Consider the following 21404-nt stretch of genomic DNA (forward strand, 5'->3'; position numbering starts at 1 on the left):
AAGCTACCCAGTAAATTGGGGTTGACATCTTGCAAAGCATAGCCTGCTTACCTTGCTCTCTTGGCAGCTTTCCAGGCTGTCTGGTGCTTCCCTCTGCAGGAGAAGTATAGGTCATTGCAACCATGGCTGCGTCTGCCCAAAGCCTTCCCACTCCGCTCCTTCACCCAGCCTCTGATGCCAAGTCTTCCAGAAAGAACAAATGCCTACACATCCTTGGTTTAATTTATTTCCTTCTCCAAATGACATTTGCATTTTAACGTGAACTTTCAGAATCAAAGCCCAGAGTGGACATGTAGAATCTTCATGCCCTGCAGTAGAATCCATGGGGAAATACCTTTTTTTTTTTTTTTTTTTTTTTTTTGGGGTCAGGAATGCTTTCTCTGCTCCCAGAAAACCACATCCCACAAGGCAGACACTGAACGCATATATGACTAGCCTGAGTAACCAGGTTCCAGTTGATACTTTTTAAAAAATTTTTAGTTAACACACAGTGCAATATTGTTTTCAGTAGAATTAAGTGATTCATCACTTACATACAATACCCAGTGCTTATCACAACTAGTGCCCTTCTTAGTACCCATCACCCATCTAGCTCATCTCCCATCTATCTCCCTCCATCAACCTTCAGTTTGTTCTTTATCATTAAGATGTCTCCACCTTCCTGTATGTTTATTCAAATTTCGCGTATTAGTGAAATCATGGCACTTGTCTTTCTCCGACTTATTTTGCTTAGCATAGTACATTCTACTTCTGCATTGTTGCAAATGGAAAGATTTCTTTCTTTTTGACACCTGAGTAATATTCCATTGTGTGTGTGTGTGTGTGTGTGTGTGTGTGTGTGTGTATCTGTATCTCACATTTTCTTTCTCCATCAGTCGATAGACATTTGGGCTTTCTCCATTGTTAGTTATTGTTGATAATGCTTCTATAAACATTGGGGTGCATGTATCCCTTCAAATCTGTATTTTTGTATCCTTGGGGTAAATACCTAGTAGTGCAATTGCTGGATCATAGGGTAGTTCTATATTCAGTTTTTTTGAGGAACCTCCATATTGTTCTCCAGAGTAGTTGCACCAGTTTGCATTTCCACCAACAGTGCAAGAGGCTTTCCCTTTCTCTGCAACAACACCTGTTATTTCTTGTGTTGTTAATTTTAGCCACTGTGACGGGTGTGAGGTGGTATGTCATCATGGTTTGGATTTGTATTTCCCCAATGATGAGTGATGTTGAACATCTTTTCATGTGTCTGTTAGCCATCTGAATGTCTTCTTTTGAGAAGTGTCTATTTGTGTCTTCTGCCCATTTCTTCACTGGGCTATTTGCCTTTTGAGTGTTGAATTTGATAAGTTCTTTATAGGTTTTGGATACTAACTTCTTATCAGATATGTCATTTGCAAATATCTTCTCCCATTCCATAGGCTGCCTTTTAATTTTTATCTTGATGAAGTCCCAATAGTTCGTGTTTGCTTTTATTTCCCTTCCCTTCAGTGGTGTGTCTAGTAAGTTGCTCTGGCTAAGCTCAAAGAGGTTGCTGCCCGTATTCTTCTCTAGGATTTTGATGGTTTCCTGTCTCACAATTAGATCTTTCAGATACTTTTTAAATTTTATTTATGTTTTTAAGATTAAAAAATTTTTAAAAATATTTTATATTTTAGAGAGACAGAGCATGAGTGGGGGAGGGACAGAGAGAGAGGGAGACACAGAATCTGAAGCAGGCTCCAGGCTCTGAGCTGTCAGCACAGAGCCTGACGTGGGGCTCAAACTCACAAACTGTTGAGATCATGACCTGAGCCGAAGTGGGATGCTTAATTGACTGAACTACCCAGATGCTGCTCAGATAGTTTTTTAAAAACAGCTTTATTATTATAGGTTAAGGTCAACTTCCCTCATTTTAAATGTACAATTAAATGATTTTTAGTAAATGCACAGAGTTGTGCAACCACCACCAAATCCAGTTTGGGAACATTTCTGCCACCCCCAAAAAGACCCCTCCTGCCCATTTATAGTCGTTCTCTGGATGTCACTGTGTCCTGAGCATGCCAGCATCAGGAGAAGTGGGGATGGAGTGAGGGGATTCCCAAGATCCTCTGCCTGTCAGTCTAGCACCAATGTCCCAACAACACGTAGCACGTGAGTTGCAGGCCAACACCCCTCACCCTGAGGGTGCTGGCCACACTGAGCCCCATCCTAACCCCTTTCAGGTGGATAAAGTTTGAAGAAAAGGTAGAGGAAGGAGGTGAGCGCTGGAGCAAGCCCCATGTGTCCACACTGTCGCTGCATAGCCTCTTCGAGCTCCGGACCTGCTTGCAGACGGGGACGGTGCTGCTGGATTTGGACAGTGGCTCCTTACCACAGATCATAGGTGAGGCAGGGACCACTGGGGCCCCCAAAAGTGATGGCAGCCTTGTGCCCGCCCTTGGTCTGTGTGACGCCCACTTGGTCCTGCAGAGACCAGACTTTGGGTCTGACAATCCCAAGATAGTCTCAGTCCCATATAGAGTGCCAGTGGGGAAAAGACCATCTTATGAATGCCATCCATCAATGGAGCAAAAAGGAGATGGGCTTCCTAGTGTTGTCAGAGACACCTATTGCCATGGAAACCTGTTTATTGTCAGAGTAAATGGATCATCATTCATCTTCAGGAAATTGGCTCTCGTTTAGTGGAGTGGTGAAGGGAGGAGTGGCTCACCTTGTTATCCCTAAAACTTCCTGTGAATTTGTTCACAAATTTGCCACAAGGATTTTGCCCAAAATACTTTTCTAAAAGGAATTCATGTTAGGACTAAAACCATTGAACATGGTAGTTTTGTACTTCTCAGTGTATTTCATTTACTTTTCACAACAGTAGCGATAGAAAGAGCATAGAATTATATACACATACATACACACAGATGCACACACATGCACAGGCATGCACATACCCCAAGGTTTGTGACTTGCCCATGTTTCCACAGTTTGTGGCAAAGCCAGGACTATTTCCACATATCTTGCCTCCCTTAGTTGCTTTTAATACCGCTAATAACAAATGAAACAGAAGACTCCCATGCCCCTGGTCATTCTGTCCCACATGGACAAGGCATATCTGTTCCCCACTTAGATGATGTCATCAAGAAGCAAATTGAGGATGGCCTCCTGCGGCCAGAGCTCCGGGAGAGGGTCAGCTATGTCCTCCTGAGGAAACACCGCCATCAAACCAAGAAGCCCATCCACCGCTCCTTGGTTGACATTGGAAAGTCCGTCTCCTCTACCACCAGTGAGTTTGACCATGTGCTGGTGGGCATTGGGCATGTGGGGGCTTGTGTCAGGTCCCAGTGTCCGGGTGACCCCCTCCTTGGTGGCAGCAGGGTCTTGGAAACTTGGAGGCTTCCTGGATTTCATGATCCTGGAAAAAAATTCTGAGGTTCTGGGGATCCATCAACCTCCTTCTCCAGCAGGCCAGCAGAGACCCCAGCCATACCCCAACATCATCCCTACCACCAGAGCAGAACCATTCCTAGGAAGAGAGTTGGTTCTCAGCCTGTGCTGCACAATGCAATCACCTGGGGGTAGGAAACATGTCCCAGTGCATAGGCCCCACCCTGAGAGTTGGATTCAGTTGGTCTGAGGTATGGCCTGGAAATAGGAAATTTAGAAAGCTCCCGAGGAGATTCTCATGCATGGTCAGGCTTGCAAAATGCTGGTAGAGATGGCATGTTTATGGAGAGAGCTCAAAAGTTTCCTATTGAACCCCCAAGTAGAGCTAAGAGCCTTGGCAGAAAATGAAGCACATCAAGGTGGTAGAAGGTTTTGGGTTCATCTCAAGTGTGCCAGGGCTTGTAAATCTGGCAGCTGTGTTACTCTGATTAGCAGAGCCTGAGCCATTACAGAGAATGGATTGTTCCACACACACAGCCCAAACCTGCAACCCTCCACTCTCGATACTACAGGGTCAAGATGCCAAAACAGTAGCTTTGCTGAACATGCCAGATGAATACAGTAATGAGAACAAAGTCCATAAGGTTACTAAAGAAAGAACCTTGAGGGGTGCCTAGGTGGCTTAGTCGGTTAAGCGTCCGACTTTCGCTTGGGTCATGATCTCGTGGTTCGTGGGTTCAAACCCCGCGTCGGGCTCTGTGCTGACTGCCAGCTCAGAGCCTGGAGCCTGTTTCAGTCTGTGACTCCCTCTCTCTCTAAACCTCCCCTGCTCACGCTGTTTCTCTCTCTCTTCTAGAAATAAATAAAAATATTAAAAAAAAAAAGAAAGAACCTTGAGCAATCTCTTTAGATGAATTGTTTCAAAGTGGAAAGCGTTTAGTATCTGATAACCGCACATACATAGCACTTACCATGTTCCAGGCATTGTTCTGAGTGTTCCATATGTGTTAACTCACTTCATATTCACAATAATTTTATGACTAGGTATGGTCTTGTTATCCCATTTTACACATGAGGAGCCCGAGGTACCAAGAGGTTATTTGCCTAAGGTCACACAGCTAGTAAGAGGCAGAGTTGGGGATAAACCCAGGCAGTCTATAACACCTGCTGCATATTTAACAATTGTGTATCTCACTCTCAAGTACAAATATTTTCTGTAATCTTGTTCAGACTATTAACTTCAAAAACAAAATGCAAAACAACCGAAATACACTTTCTTCCTGAATGGGGAAGAGACGCATCTCACAGTCCAGCCTTGTTTAGGTGAAGTGACTATAAATATAAACTGTGCTGACTGCAGGAGCTGTGCAGAAGCCAAATACCTTCTGTTCCTCCTCCCAGATCGCAGCCCAGCCCGGAGCCCAGCGGCTGGCCCAAGCCTACACCACTCTACCGAGGACCTGAGGATGCGGCAAAGTACCAATTACGGACAGCTGTGTGAGTGTGTGCTCGTCTGCTGCAAGCAGACACTTTATTCTGTGTCAGCTTCCATAGACTTTCAGAGTTGGAGGAGATAAAGCCAGGACCTGTCTAGAATTTTTAGGATAGGCATCAGGAGAAATCTAAACTTCACCCCAAACCTGGTTGTTCTTAGGAACTAACTCACTAGCCTAAGTTTCTATGTAACAACTCTGAAAAATGCAACTCTAAATCAAGTGCTAGCATAATCGGTAACAATCCTATGTGCTAGGCATTTTTTATATTAGTCTATACCTTTGTTTTCACCAAACTGATCATTAGTCCCGTTTTTGGTAAGGAGTCTTCCTCAAAACTGAATTAGATACAGGTTAAGAACTTTCCCCTGGGACAGTCAGAGAACTCTGCCATCACTGGGTGACAGTGTTATGCACCTTGATGGTGGGATGCTGGCAGTCACAGCCCCCTGAGTCCTAGGAATGGGTGAGCGGGCTTGTGAAGTGCACCATCATAGACAGGGCTTTTTCAGACATCGGTGGGGGCGTGGGAGGAACCGACAGATGAGCTATGAAGCAAAGAAGAGAAAGAAGTTGCAAAATGGGAAGAAAAAGGAGTGAGAGGAGTATATTCCTTTAAGTACTTTTACTAAAATGCCAAGATAAGAACAGGTTATGCCACCTGTGCCCTGGACAGGTTCAAGGAATGATTTGGAGGGCAGCGTGGGGCCTGCCCAAGGCCTCAGGTAGTCTTTTCTCTCTGCCGTTGGTGACCCTGGAGCCCTAGTCTTCCTGGCCTTGTTCAATGTAGGGATGGCAGGAGGCAGCAGGCAGAAGGCAGCAAATGGCTTTGGGGTGAGCCTTCCTCCTAATTATTCACTGTGTCTGAGGTCACCCTTGTGCCCGACACTGCAGTGGAGACCCAGATAAAACATTCTGTGTGCATACCACCCCAACGCTGGAAGGCTCAGAGAGGAGACACATCTGAGTCTTGGAGAATAAATAGGGATTTTCCAGGAGCATGCGGTGGGGTGGGGGCGTGGAGGGAGGAGGCTGTTCCAAACAAAGGAAACTAACAGCAGAAGGAAGGCACTATGAAGTGAGCATTCACTTCACCAGGAGGTCAGGACCTGAGGGCCAGAGGGTCAAAGCAAAGAGGACCTATGTAGGATGAAGAAGGAGCCTGTCTTTATGGTGAAGGAAATGGGGCTCCCTGAGACGTTTTCAGCAGAGGCACACCACGATCAGATTCTTATTTGAGAAAGAATAGAAGGGGACAAGATCAGAAGCGAGAGACTGTCAGAGCAAGACTGGAGAGGACAGGACCAAAGTGGGAGGCAAGCACCAGGAGAAGCAGGAGATGAGGAGGTGAGGCCAGCACCTAGGCGGGGTGGATGGGAGGGAAGGGCATTGAACAGACTAAGGTGTGGAGGGGTATTTGTTTGGTAGAAGCCGGTGAGTTCAGTTTCCTACTATGTTGAGTTTAAGGTCCCAGGTGGGGCTGCACAGTGGAGTCTGGGGCTTGGGAGAGAGGTGTGGAGTGGAGACCCAACCTGGGCATCCTCAGCCCGGTATAGGCATGAAGTGATGGGGGTGGGAGAGGGTGGATGCAACAGACCAAGGATGGAGGCGGTGAAGACTCTGCAGGGGATGAAGCAGAGCAAGGCCCTGAGCCCAGCAGGAGAGGATCCTGCATGCATATAAGAGAAAGGGAGCCAAGGAAGGATAGAGTTCTAGAAGCTAGGGATGTCACAGACTACAGAAAGCCAAGAAATAACAGATCTGAGAGTGGCTGATGGATGTGGCTGCCACTGGGAAATGAGAGCTGACTTTCTCCTGCCTTGGCCAGAGAACGAACAATTGGGCAGTTCAAATAATTTGCTATCATTGTTCTCCTCTTGTTCCTTCCCTCTGCCAGCCAAATACCTGACCATTAAAAAAAAATTTTTTTTTAATGTTTATTCATTTTTGGGAGACAGAGCATGAGCAGGGGAGGGACAGAGAGAGAGGGAGATACAGAATCCAAAGCAGGCTCCAGGCTCTGAGCTCTCAGCACAGAGTCCGACATGGAGCTCAAACTCATGATCTGTGAGATCGTGATCTGAACAGAAGTTGGACAGTCAACTGAGTGAGCCACCCGGGTGCCCAAACACCTGGCCGTTTTTAAACACTCACATGGGTCACAGAGGATAGAGGTGAAACTTGTCTTCTCTCTCCAACAATCCCAAGCTCAGTGACACCGGCACCTCACCTGACCATGTGTCTGTGTCCCTCCCCTCCTTCAGGGCCTGGCCCAGAGCAGACATCTTGGTCTCTGCCCAAGAAGGTGGGGTGGAGGAGTAGAGAGCAGAGCACAGCAGACTGAGGGTGAGAAGGGAAAGGAGAACCTGCAGTAGAAGGGAAGAACGGGAAGAAAGGGAGCAGAGGCAACTCCCGGTGTGGGGGGTGGGGGTGAGGACTGAGGGGAGAGGGGGTCTGGTTTTGGTTATGAAGCTGGGAGAAGCATGTGGAGGGACCAAGGGAAAGGACCTGCAAGAGCCCAACTTCCTCTGATGGACCTTCTTTTCTTTCTCTCCTAGGTCACACCCAGAGCAGGAGCATGAATGATATTTCTCACACCCCAAACACAGACCAGGTAGTAAAGGCTGGGCCTTGGCTGTCGTGAAGGCCCAGGGTGGGAAGACACCTTTGGTTTCAGGGGCAGTTCTACGGGCAGAACTCCACTCCCATGAAGGAGGAGGAGTCCCCAGGGAGGACCCGGCCAGGGACTCTGGACTGCCTTTGTGACTGCCCAGCCCATCAGTCAGGTACTCACTAAGCCCTATATGCTGGCTCTGTGCCAGGCACTCAGGGAGCAGGAGACAGAGAAGCATGATCAGTTGAGATGCCTGCTGTCCCTGAACTTGGGATTTATTGGACAAGAGAAGACCAGCACACAGTCTCACCTTCTCCACAACCCTCAAACACCTTTAAGGAGGGAGTGGGGATTTGAGCTGGCAGAGAGAAGCAAAGAGGCCTGCCTGTAGAGACAAGAGTGGAGCAACTGACTGTCCATTGGTGGACAAGGCAGGACATCAGTTTTTGTCTCGCACCAGCTTGGCTGAAACCTCCATGAGGAAATCAGAATCCTACAAACAGGTTGCGTACAAGTTCTTAGGCCCACAACTGAAGTACCCTGTAACTATGCTCCTGGGGAACCCCAGTAGAGGCCCCCTTCAACTGCAACCCTCATACATCTTGAGAGCAGTATCTCATGGTCCCCTTACCTGGGCCCCCAGAAATAGAAAGAAAGATGATAGAGGAAACGTGAAACTTGGCAAGAACCCCTCAGGAGCTTGGGTGACCTCCAGGCCTTCAAGGCACCCCCAAGTTTGGTGAAGGAAAAACAAAAAGAGTCCCTCATGTCAGAGTCCTGAAGCTCCTTTGGTGACTAAAATAATAATAACAGCACAATCAACATTTCAGGTCTACACACTGCATGCAGTACACCATGCAGAGCTTTTTGTGTGCATCACAAAGGTATACTTATCATCTCCATTCTACTGATGAAGACACTGAGGGTGTAAAGCAGTTAAATAATGTGCTCAATTTCATGCAGCTGAAAGGTAACCCAGGCATGATTTGACACAGGCAGTCTGATTCTAGAGTCCTTAGTTTGGGAGTGACTTGGGAAGGAATATTCTGGAATATTGTTTAGAGACAAAACCCATTTTACTATAGTCACGCACACAGACAGTAAAGCCATGATAAGAAAGCATTGCCTAGTAAAAGTCTTTCAGAGACTATTTTAATAAATATCTAAGTGGTAGTAAGAACGCTAGCGATCACTTTTCCCCAGGCAGTGCTGCCTCGATCCAGGGACTGGATCCCAGCGTCCAGCTCTCCCGACTAACTGAGTGATGCTGCTTCTCAGTATTTGCAGCAGCATGGCTTGCTGTGAGGCCAGTGGCTTGCAGGCCAGTGGGTGTCCTTTAGGTACACCTTTCTTTAAAACTCCACACCTGCCCTAGACAGGCCAACAGGTTCCCAGTGAGCAGAGCGTGAGTTCACTGTGTGCAGAGACTCAGCAGGGTAGACCAGAGTCCCCATGGGGTTCAGGAAGTGGGATCAGTAAGGCCCTGATTGGACAAACCCATGTCCAGATTGTGGCCAAACCATGAGGGCCAGAATGCCAGCATGGCTCATTTCTGGGATGCCACCATGGCGACCTCCTTACCAAACATGTCACAGTCTGCAAGGGGGCATTTCTCCTCTCCTGGATTATGGGTGTGCTGGTTGGTTCACCCCCAAAGTATTGTTGTTTTCAAGGTCTTATTCTCCAGGGCACTCTTGCCACCCCTCCCCTCCTCCTGTCCTGGCAGGGGGACAGCAGCTGCCTTGCACACCCAGCCCTCCATCCTGGGGACCCTTGTTCTGAACCAGCTCACTGTGCTTACAACAGAGGGACTTTTTGAGCCTTTGGGACTCTGGCTTTCTCACTTAACATCCCATGCTTATTCTCACTGTTATGGTCCTTGGTACTGTTAGGTGGGTGGCTGTGAAGAGTTTTGTCTGTTTGTTTGTATTTCAAAAATTATAAGGGTGCAGCCATTGCTCACCGTGCCTTTTCTTGTGCTGGTAGGCTGCCGAGCCCATCTGTATCATGCCCCCCATGAGTGCATCAGAGAACAGCTCATGCCCATGCCCAAGGACAGAAAGAAACACAAAGAATCTGTGTCTCCACTGTACTTATGAGAAACAGGAGAAACTCCAGCCAGAAGGAATTGGGGGGCAAAGTTGTGGTGTCCACAGGCTCTCTCGTTAGCACTTGTCTCCCTCTTCTGGCCCTTTCTTCCTTTGTTGGCCAGCGTGGACTTCCACTAGCCCTGCCCTCACAAAAGCCTCCCTCTCCATCCTCTCTGTATAAAATTATTTCTCTGTCTATTGCTCATCCCCCTGATAACCTGAGGAGAAGCAATCTGAAAAAACTAATGTAACCTATGATGTTAAAAACTTGTACATGACTGTCCCTGGGGTGTTTTCATCATAAAAGAAGACTCAGGAGTAGTCAGCGTCTTAACCCTCGGAATGAAGTCATGCATGGAGAGAGTGGGAATAAGTTTGGGATGAGGGCCTGCATCCAGTATTTCTTATATTGGACCCCACTCGCTCTGCCTATTTGACCTTCCTGCACTGAACAGACACTAGCCCCCTGCATCTTGATGGTCTTAAGTTGGAAAATCTCAGAAGCTATGAGTTTCCTGGGAGTTCTCCTGGGGGTGACTCAGGGGCACAGAAGTCTCCCAGAGATTTGGAGGTGGGATCCAGGGTCTCCTGTCAACCAGGAAGTTGATGGCAAAGGGAAAACAAAGCATGTCTGCCCTGGTCATCAGAATGGGCTTCATCCTTTCCACAGCCACCCCAGGTGAAGGCAGAGAGGGAGGGCTAGGCACCTGGGGTGGAAGAGCCAAGATTCCCATCTGCTTGAGCTGCAGGGGGCTGGGAGATGAGGCCTGATGGCCAGCAAGCCTTGGCTCTCTTCTTTGGTCCCTTGGCTCATACTTCAGTTGAGCAAAGTTTTCGTCCATCAAGGAATATCTTAGGGGTCAGATCACTGCCCCCTGTTTCTTCCCATCTACTAAGGCTTACTTGGTCCTGGGGTTAACCAATTTTCAGTCTCCTCATTTGCAGACTAGGGAAAGTGTTTGGTTATATCAGTGTTTGGTTATTTGAGAAGTGCTTGGAGAATTTTTTAAAGTTAGACCTTCACAGCAATCTGAAGGGGAGCAAGGGATTGAGAGCCAAAACCGCTGATGTGAGTATCCATGAATATCTCGTTTCCCCCTCCCTGACCAGCGGAAAAACAAATTCATGAAGAAGATCCCCAAGGACTCAGAAGCCTCCAATGTGCTTGTGGGTGAGGTAGACTTCCTGGACCAGCCTTTCATCGCCTTTGTGCGTCTCATCCAGTCAGCCATGCTAGGAGGAGTGACCGAGGTGCCTGTCCCCACCAGGTGAGGGCCACTGAAATCAGCTTCCACATCCACCTGAAGGAAGCCAGCTGTCCAGGCAGTTGGCACAAAGTGCTGTCAGAGACACCCCTAAAATGCAGAAGGAAAATTAGAGAATTGCTGAGGAAGGAAGTCTTCTGACTAGGGGAGAATTTTTGAGGTTATTTTAAATAATCATAAAAAAAGAAGAAGCCAACAGCTGAGACACACACCATTGGTTGGGCTTGGACAACAAGACAATGGTGAAGATGTTCAAGTGGGAGCTGGAGGGAGTGAAGAGATAGATGGCTTTGCAGAGCAAGCATGGGATTCAAAAGAGGGAAGGCACAAGAGTATGGTCAATTCAGGAATGAAGAACGAATCATGTCCAGGGCCAGAGAATCCTCTTTACCTGCTTCTGTTTTCCTTCTCACTTTCCTCCTCCTCCTCCTTTATCTTTTTTTGCAGATTTCTGTTCATATTGCTCGGACCTTCTGGGAGATCAAAATCCTACAATGAAATTGGCCGTGCCATTGCAACCCTCATGGTAGACGATGTAAGTGGGAATGAGAAGCATGTACTCCTGCATGTCGTACCTCCTGCATCAAGCACTATGCCTTTATTCACTCATTTATCCAACAGGCACATCTGAGCACCTACTGTGTGTCAGGCTTGTGCAGGGCTCTGAGGGTTATGAGAATTAGGGAACAGTCACTGCCGTTTAGGAGCACCAATCAAGTGGGATGGACACACCTGTAATTCTAAAGTGAACCATGTGCTAATTGTCCAGGCAGCCAGGTGAGGCTTCACATAGGAGGGGGCTTTAAGCAAAGGATGATCAGGAGTTAGGTAGACCTTGCATAAGCCTAAGAGGCAGGCATTCCAGAAAAAGAGAACAAGAGCCAAAGCTTGGAGATGCAGAAGCTGGATAAAAGTGGTTTGACTTAGGCTCAGTGTAAGAGCTTCAAGAGCAAGAGGTGAGCCAGAGACCACACAGAGCCTGTAGGCACACTTGGAGTTCTCTCTGTCCTTGGTGGGTGGTAGGGAGCCTAGAGAACTTTATTTTTTTTATTTTTCCATAATCATCTCATACTGCCTCCTTTTATTTATTTTTATTTTTATTTTTAAATATAATTTATTGTCAAATTGGCTTACATAACAACACCCAGTGCTCATCCCAACAAGTGCCCTCCTCAATGCCCATCACCCATTTCCCCCTCTCCCCCACCCTCTCATCCCCATCCACCCTCAGTTTTTTCTCTGTATTTAAGAGTCTCTTGTGGTTTGCCTCCCTCCCTCTCTGTTTGTATCTATTTTTCCCCCTCCCTTCCCCTGTGGTCTTCTGTTAAGTTTCTCAAGATCTACGTATAAGTGAAAACATATCTGTCCTTCTCTGACTGACTTACTTCACTCAGCATAATACCTTCCAGTTCCATCCACGTTGCTACAAATGGCATGATTTCATTCTTTCTCATTGCCAAGTAGTATTCTATTGTATATATAAACCACATCCTCTTTATCCATTCATTAGTCAATGGACATTTAGAGCCTAGAAAGCTTTAAAACACAGGCATGATCTGTAAGTCAGAAAGAACACCCTGGAAACAACCTGGAATGATGCAGCCTGACCCTCCGAGGCTGAGGGGCTAGGAAGTTATAATCAGGTTTAAAGTATGTGAGCTTCTTGGACTGGGCTCTCCATGGGTTTTCTAATGAGCTTGCTCTGTGCAAAACTAATAGCAGAAAGGTTAAGTGACTCAACCAAAGTCCTACAGCTAGGACATGAAGAGCTGGCCTTTAGGTCTTTGCCCAAGGCCCTGCTGTTCCCCACTGTGCCTAATTTCACCTGCGGGCCTCTGTACTTATCTCAAGGACAGAGAGTGAGCTGACAAGAGCAGTGGTTCAGAGGGATCGTCTCCAAAACTGTATGTGATGCGCTCCCAGAAGGTGGATAAGAAGCAGATAGTGAGTTGTCCCCTTACTCTTTCCTCTCCAGCTCTTCAGTGATGTGGCCTATAAAGCCCGGAATCGGGAAGATCTGATAGCAGGGATTGATGAGTTTCTGGATGAGGTCATTGTCCTTCCCCCTGGAGAATGGGACCCAAATATCCGAATTGAGCCCCCCAAGAAAGTGCCCTCTGCTGATAAGAGGTATGTATGTGGATGGAGGGGTGGAGGAGGAGGGCAGTGGTACAAAGGGAGTCTGTCTGTGGCTTTTCTGGTCAGCATACGTAGGTTTACACTATTTCTTTTTCTGGTGTCATTTTATTTATCTAAAAAAAAAAAGCAAGCAATATGCTGCACGTGAACATCTATAAAATGTGTATAAATGTGTATGACCTGTGCATGGGTATTGGGAGATCATTTTCTGCATTTGTCTCTGTATTTTTAAGGTATTTCATAATTTTTGTGGGAGAGGTCAGAGGTGTTCTCCAGACAGTTCTAGAGCGGCTAAGTGTGTCCCAGGATTGGGAGCCCCACGGTCCCCTGCTCTTTGCTCCGTACAGGAAATCCGTGTTCTCCCTGACCGAGCTGGGCCAGATGAACGGCTCTGTGGGTGGAGGCGGCGGTGGAGCGGCTGCTGGATGCGGCTCNGAGGGAGCAGCGGGGAAGACGGGGAGATGCCAGCCATGCACGAAATCGGGGAAGAGCTTATCTGGACGGGAAGGTGCCCACCCCAGGCTTGACGGTGACGCCAGCCGTCCTTTAGGCTTCTCCCCTCACCCACCTGCGGGAACCTTCCCCACCTTTGCCTGCAGCGCCCACTCCCGGCCTCTGCACTCTCCCTCTCCACGCCCTTCAAACCCTCATTGACATTTCAAACCCTTCAAAAGACATTCTGTGTTTCTGTATGAGTTTTTTAGGGTTGTCCTAACGAAGTGGCACATTCTAGGGGGCTTATACAATAGAAATTTTCTCTCACAGTTCTGGAGGGTAAAAGTTCCAAATCTGGGCCAGCTCCCACACTCTAGGTGGGATCCTCCCTTCCCCCTCCTCAGCTTCTGCTGGTGGCCACCAACCCTTGGTGTCTTTGGCTTGCAGCCACATTGCTCCATCTCAGCCTGTGTCCTCACTTGGTTTCTTCCTATGGTACTTTCCTCTTGATATGAGCACACCAGCCATACTGGATTAGGGCCCCCGCAGTGACCTCATCTTAACTTGATTACATCTGCAAAGACCCTATTTCCAAATAAGGCCACATTCATAGGTACAGAGGTTAGGATTTTAATGTGTCTTTTGAGAGTGACACAATTTAATCCATAACAGTACCATCTGAATTTTTTCCTCTTTTTTCTTTCTTTAAAAAGAGAAGGGAGGGGGGATTTCCTGGCTTGGGTTTCCTTGCTGGTTCCTGGAATAATTCAGGAAAGGACATGGCCCTACAAAACTATGTGTAAATTATGACTTTGAGAATGGAGTCCTGTTTTATATGCCTTTGGCTCTATGCCAGCCAGTGGCTCCAAATTAGAAGTAACTTTGCCTGTACCCCCATCTTCCCCCAGAGGACATTTGGCAATGTCCAGAGGTATTTTTGTCACAGTTAGAGGGGTGATGCTGCTGGCATCTGGGGAATACAAGCCAGGGATGCTGGTCAGCATGCTACAATGCATAGGAAAACCCCACAACAAAGGATTGTCCAGTCCTACATGTCAGTATTACCAAGGCTAAGAAACCCTGCTCTATGTCAAGAATTGCATTAGAGGCCGTGGGGAATAGTCTACCCAATAAACACTGTCTCTAAGCCTAAAATTCCCCACTCAGTTGTTCTAGAGAATAAAGAAACCAGTTTTAAGATTCAGAAACTACCCTTGATAAATCTGGGATTCTAACTCTCTCCTAAAATTGGATACATCTCTGTTTACCAAACACAGGGAAGTGCCCTGCAGATGATCAGGGACATCACTAAGGAGGATGGCCAGGATTTCTGTAGATCCCAGGATTTCCATTCCCCATGGAATGTTAGATCTACTCCAGGACGTGTTTCCACCAGGCTTTCCCTCTCCCATCCCTGCTGTCCATGACCACCTTTCTAGTAGAGATGGTGCTGGCCACACACTTTGAGTCTTGTGAAAATCCTCTCCTGCCTTTAAATGTTATGGTGGAAAGATCCCTGTCCCCATCCACCTCTAGTCAAGTTCCCTTCCTCGCCCCAGATTCTGCAGGCTCCTGTAAGTAGCCCAGACCCTGCACTGGTGTTTGTGGTGAGAAAGCAGCCCCCGGGCCTGTCTTGAGCAGGTTCTTCGGTGGCCTGCGTCTGGATATCAAGAGGAAGCTGCCCTGGTTCCCAAGTGATTTCTACGATGGCTTCCACATTCAGTCCATCTCTGCCATCCTATTCATCTACCTCGGCTGCATCACCAACGCAATCACCTTTGGTGGACTTCTGGGGGATGCCACTGACAATTATCAGGTGTGTGTGAGCTGGGGACGGGAGTGCAAACCTTCAAAAAATATGCTGCCACCAGGTGGCGGTAAGGAGCTTCATCCTACTATCCCAAAACCAAGGCTTGGGTTTCATCCACCATGGGGTTTAATCCATCACTTTTTGTAATCTTTTGCCCTTCAGAAAAATAATAACAAAGCAACATTATTAAAATGCCTAAAGCTAATTCATGTTACTAAAGTCTAAATGTAAGGATGACATAAAGAGATCAAACTTTTTTAAAAAAATTATTTTTTTATGTTTTATTTATTTCTAGGAGAGAGAGAGAGAGAGACAGCGTGAGCAGGGGAGGGTCAGAGAGAGAGGGAGTCACAGACTGAAATAGGCTCCAGGCTCCGAGCTGGCAGTCAGCACAGAGCCGGATGCGGGGCTCGAACCCACGAACCGCGAGATCATGACCTAAGCGAAAGTCGGACGCTTAACCGACTAAGCCACCCAGATGCCCCTAAAAGATCAAACTTTTTAAAGTTTAGTTTGTTATGTTTATTAAGTAGTGTTAATTGCCCTCTAGTCTGTTTTGTTAATTTTTATTATTGAAGTATATATAAGTGACTTGCAATGTTATATTAGTTTTCAGGTATACAACATAGTGATTCAGCAATTCTAGACATTATGCAATGCTCAGACTTTTAAGGGGAATCATCTGCTTTGTTATTTGATACTTTCCCGACTGATGTGTGAATGAACAATCAGCACAATTAAGTTATTAATTATGAACTTTTCTGCACATTTTTAAAAACTCTTACCTCGGCTTCTTAGTTGGGATTAAGACGTGTTTAGAAAGATGGCAAGCTGTTACCCTAACAACAGCAGAGGTCTCCCTGGGGAAAACTTCAGTCAGCAGAGATCCAGCCCATATCCCAGGAAAGGGTCTCCCATGGGACCTTCAGGGCAGAACCATTGGAAAGCTCAGACATTAAGATAGAAGACCTATTTTCCCAGATAAATTGAGATGAATGCTTATCTTCAGACCACACCACTCTCCTGAGCTGCAGGTCCAGTATCCAACTATCTCCTAGGTATGTCCACATGGCTGTCCCCGGAGATCCCCGAATCCACAAGGCCAACATTGCATCCACTGCCTTCCCTCTAGACCAGATGCCACCCCCAATATAGCAAGTGACACCATGGTTCACCCAGCTATCCACACATCATCCATGACTCATAAGCCCCAGCTTCCCCACATGGCCTTCATGACATGGCCCTACATGCTTCTCAAGACTTCTCCCAGGAACCCTTTCTCAGATTCCTGTTCTCCTTACCCATTTTGTTTTCCATCAATCTTGATCATCTTTCAATTCTTCAAAGGCATCCTCCCTTTCAGCTCCAGCCTTTGTAAATAAGAGTCCCTTTTTCTGGGACAGTCTTTTTTGTTTTTGTCACTCTGCTTACCCTATTCTGGTCAATTCCTTGCTCATTTTTTTGGATCTCAGCTTCTGCGTGTATACCTCTTAGGAAACCTTTCTAACAATCCCTTACTCCTACTGTGTGTTCCTTTGACACCTTGAACCTATCCCAGCTTATGGCACTCCTTGGCAGTGACAAGGAATGATTTTGACCCCCAAGAGACATTGAACAATATCTAGAGACAGTTTTGGTTTTTATAACTGGGAGAAGCTGGTGCTACTGGCATCTAGTGGGTAGAAGCCAGGCATGCTGCTAAACATCTTAAAATGCACAGGACATCCCCCAAGGCAAAGAATTATTTAGCCCAAAATGTCAGTAATACTAAGGTTGAGAAACTGCTGTATGGAAATTGCCTGGTTGCTTGTTTGTATTTCTCATTAGACTGATGATGCATTATCTTGTTCACTGATGGGCCTCAATACCTAACAAAATGGCTGGTACAGAGTAGGCACTCAAAGGATTTTGAATGAATGAGTAGTCTGACCTCTGAAAGCACCTAACAGATGTTTGAATGAATAAATGACTGGATGGGCGAATGAGCTGTCCTCTGGGAGTGGAGTGGGCATGAGGGCAATCAAATCCACATCCATTGGCAGCCCTGTTTGCTAAGCTGTAGGGTGCCCAAAGGAAGTCATATGGGGCTTTTATCCAAGTGGAAATCAAGACTAACAGTGGCAATGGAGGGGTTGTGGAATAGGAGATAGAAAGCAGAATTTTGGGAGGAGAGGACCCAGAATACGATGAGCACTGTGGCCTGGGCCCTTGGTTGGGTTCTAGCCTATACTAAGAGGCCCCTTCCCCAGCCCCCACTGAGACTCATACTCCTCATGCCCCCAGGGAGTGATGGAGAGCTTCCTGGGCACTGCCATGGCCGGCTCCTTGTTCTGCCTCTTCTCGGGACAGCCCCTCATCATCCTCAGCAGCACAGGGCCCATCCTCATCTTTGAGAAACTCCTCTTCGACTTCAGCAAGTAGGTGCCCTTGGTAGCCTCTCGTACCTGCTCTTGCACTTAAGGTAGTACACCAAAGCCGGGAATGGGAATTGGCCCAAAAGAGAAGCAGGGTGAGGTGAGAAAGTACCAAAGCTATCTTAACCTACTGAAAGGACAGCCAGGAGGTCCCTCCTGACTCCCTCCAGCTACCTGCTTTTAAGCCATCTTAGTGCTTTTTAGCATAGCTGATAGGGAGACATGGAGGCAAGACAAGAGGAAACAATTCACACCACTGTGCTTGAAGCAACTATGACAGAAAGTCAGTGCAGCCTTGGGCTGGAGGTCCGAAGGCTACATCCTGACCCAGGCAGCTCCTGTCATCACCCTGGCCTCAGCTGCCTCATCTAAAACCTGAGTCCATTTTAAGGTCTCCCTAAGCTCTGTCACTCTGATATTCCATTTTTCGTTCACCCTGGGTGTTTGTTGCCAAAGTTGTGAGACCTGAGATGTCTTAGCCCCTTCCTGCCACCCCTGTGAAATTCTTCCCCAGAATTTTCAAAGAGGAGACAACCCCACCCAGGAATTGTCCCTGTCCCTATGTTCTCACAGCTCCTAGGAGAGTATCTGTGCCTCAGGAGGGACAGATGAGTCACTCAAGGTGGTCTGGGGGACCAAGCACAGCCGAGAGCCCTAGGCTGGAGGTCCCTCCCATCCCTCTGTCTTCTAGAGGCAATGGCCTGGACTACATGGAGTTCCGCCTCTGGATTGGCCTACACTCAGCCATCCAGTGCCTTATCCTGGTGGCCACAGATGCCAGCTTTATCATCAAGTATATCACCCGCTTCACCGAAGAGGGCTTCTCCACCCTCATCAGCTTCATCTTCATCTACGATGCCATCAAGAAGATGATTGGTGCCTTCAAGTACTACCCCATCAACATGGACTTTAAGCCTGACTCCATCACCACCTACAAATGCGAATGTGTCGCCCCCGACACAGGTGACCGGTAACCCCAGACATGCCCTGCACCCCCACCTATTCACTCTCCCCCCACCACAGCTTTCTACTCAAATGTAGGAGATATTACCCTGAGAAGTATTGCTCCCTTGGGTGGTAGCAAGCTACCTGGACACAATCTGGATGTCCATCTACCTTCACTGGGTGTGAGGTTGAATCAACCAACTGGCAACCTGATAATACTCAGTGCCATTCCCATGGAGTTCCTTGCTGACCAAAAAAGTGTCATCTGTAAAGTTAGGACTTCCTATAGGCTGAACCACCGGCTTCCTTCACAGTCATAATCATGCCCCTAAGAGGCTTCAGTGGGATGTGCCTTGTGCCCAGAATGCTACAGAGCAGGGACACCCATGGATCTATACTTAGATCTATATCTATATATCTATATCTATATCTATATCTATATCTATATCTATATCTATATCTATATCTATATCTATATCTATCTAGAGAAAAAGAGCTATCCGTATATCTCTGAGCACCACCAAGCTGGACTCACAGAGAACAAACTAAGCTCCAGAGACCACTCAAGTTCACACTGAACCTCAGTTTCCCTGGCTGTAATAGAAGGATATTAATAGAAGGATTTCCCTGTCAGTCTCATAGAACTCTTGTGAGGCTTTCAAATCTATACCCAGATTGGATTGGAGTTTGACATAAGTGGATTTTGTGTGTTCAGCACTGTAACACATGTTATTGATAAAAAAAAAAAAGATCATAAGTCAATCAAAAATATTGTACAATCATTGTGTACCCTGTTTTAGGCTAGGCCTCATGGAGATGAAGATGTCCTGACATCAAGGAGTACAATTTTGATTATACCTTCTCTCCCTCTGTCACTGCACTGGTTTTGTAAAGCAGTCTAGACTTCATTTTTTTCTATCATTAATTTTGAGTTATTTCATGAAAATCCATCAAGAGGTGAAACTATCCTTTGTCCTGAGCCAGAGTATGTTGCTTGCCCGTGGGATCAAGGAGATCCTAACTATAGGCCCTTCTCATTCTGTCCTAGAGTGAATCTTGCCTCGGTGGCCAAGGCCCCATCAGGTCACTCCCATTTGCTGCTTGTGCCCACTGGACTGTGGCTTTATTGCACTGACTGAACACAAATGTTCCCACAAACATGTCTTTTGGAAGTACATGGCCTTGATCTCTTTTAGAAACAGTCCAAATTCTGGGGTCATATGTGGCCCTTTAGCCATTCAGAGAATCCTCTTGTCTGCAGGAGAAACCAAACACAGACATGCCCTAAGAACAGGGGATGTAGGATCATATAATGTTGGATTTGAGGCCATCATAAAATCTACTTCCCTCCAAACAGTATCCCCTCTGCCTTGCCGAGGTACCTGACGTTGCCTCATTCTTCTGAGTCACTGTATTGCCATGGTTCTCAAAGTGTGGTCCCCAGAAGCAGCACCTTCCAGGAACTTGTTAGAAATACAAATTCTTGGGCCTTACCCCACAGCCCCTAAATCAGAAGCTCTGTGGTAAGGCCAGCTGTGTATTAACAAGTCTTCTAGGTGATTCTGATGCATGCTTAAGTTTGAGAACCATTACTCTATTGAACTATTAATTAGTGATACGAGGCCATTATTAGTCACTAACTCTAGTAAGATTAGATTTGCAGTTTATTCACCAAAAGTAAAGGAACTGGAATCAGGACAAGTTAGTTTTGATTATAATCTGAAAAGGAACGTCCTAGACATTAGGAGATGGGGTTGGGGAAACTAACTGAGGAAAATTTCTGTCCCCATCCATGGGCCAGTTGCTTACAAAGTGTTCCCTATTCCTAGCTTTACTGGAAAGCCCAGCCTGGCTATGGCACCCTACCAGTGTCCATCTCTCTTCATCCTAAGAGCTTGTTGTAGGGGGTGCTCTCTTTTTAAATTTAATCTTGTTTCCATTGTAACTGATTTGTATTCTATTTATGGATGCTGCACACACTGATTTGGCTGCTTTCAATCCCAAGTGAGTACTACTTTGTAGACACTAGAATTTAAAAATATTTGATAGTTGGACAATTTCTGGAATTTTCCATGTTATATTTCATCCTTCTTCATCTCAAAGTGACTTTCAGATAAACCCTACCCAGTGTAAAAGAATGGCTAAGACTAAGCTGAAGACATCAAAGAAATATCTGGTCTGACAAACTTGGGCAATGGAAAGGTGCCTGAACTCTCCAGGCTCTAGCATTAGCTGGGAATCCTCAAGCATTTGTGTGGGTGGCCCTAAGTTAGCTTTCTTGCCCACCCTCTATGCTCTGTTGTTAACTGTGCATCACGTTCTCTTGGTCAGTAGTGTGAGGTAAGGCAGCAGATGTCCTGATTTCTGTAAGTGAAGCTTTCCTCAGAATAATCATAACAAACCTCTCATTTAGAGAACTTTTAGGAATATTCTGCCCTGGGCCAAGACTGAATTCCTTGGCCACTCTCAGCCCCAACTACCCTAGAAGTGGGCTATACAGATGGGCCCTGTGATCACAGCCATCCCACGACAGCCTGTTGGAGGTTGAAGGAAGTTTCAAGAATAGCCTCTACTTCACTCTGGGCTCCTAATCAACCATGGACAGCCAGCAGAAGCCAAGGGGACTTGTAGTGCAATTCAGATTTATTGCCAGCAAACTGGCTAGCAGGCCTCCTCCCTCCCTCCACAAATCTACTGCATAGGAACTACTTAATCACCTTTTACCTGGAGAAGATAGGCAAGAAGGACCTAGCCCTTCTCTATCCATGCTGAGCAGGAGCAAGAGAGAAGGCAAACAGCAGCCTCCAAGGCCTGCCTTCTTAATGAATGGCTACATCCCACAGGA

General features: G+C 46.8%; 1 protein-coding gene across 1 annotated transcript in view; it reads left to right on the forward strand.

Moving 5' to 3' along the window:
• The window catches only part of SLC4A5 (solute carrier family 4 member 5), a 107258-nt gene that overhangs the window by 61237 nt on the left and 24617 nt on the right, over positions 1-21404 (forward strand). The window contains 12 exon segments of the mRNA XM_077766262.1: positions 2202-2362; positions 3098-3253; positions 4756-4851; positions 7406-7461; positions 10662-10819; positions 11264-11351; positions 12792-12946; positions 13303-13394; positions 13397-13463; positions 15032-15206; positions 17484-17617; positions 18306-18577. Coding sequence (XP_077622388.1) covers positions 2202-2362; positions 3098-3253; positions 4756-4851; positions 7406-7461; positions 10662-10819; positions 11264-11351; positions 12792-12946; positions 13303-13394; positions 13397-13463; positions 15032-15206; positions 17484-17617; positions 18306-18577 — 1610 coding nt within the window.

Source organism: Crocuta crocuta, unplaced genomic scaffold (assembly GCF_008692635.1).
Source record: "Crocuta crocuta isolate KB4526 unplaced genomic scaffold, BGI_CrCroc_1.0 scaffold113, whole genome shotgun sequence".
Classification (NCBI taxonomy): Eukaryota; Metazoa; Chordata; class Mammalia; order Carnivora; family Hyaenidae; genus Crocuta; species Crocuta crocuta.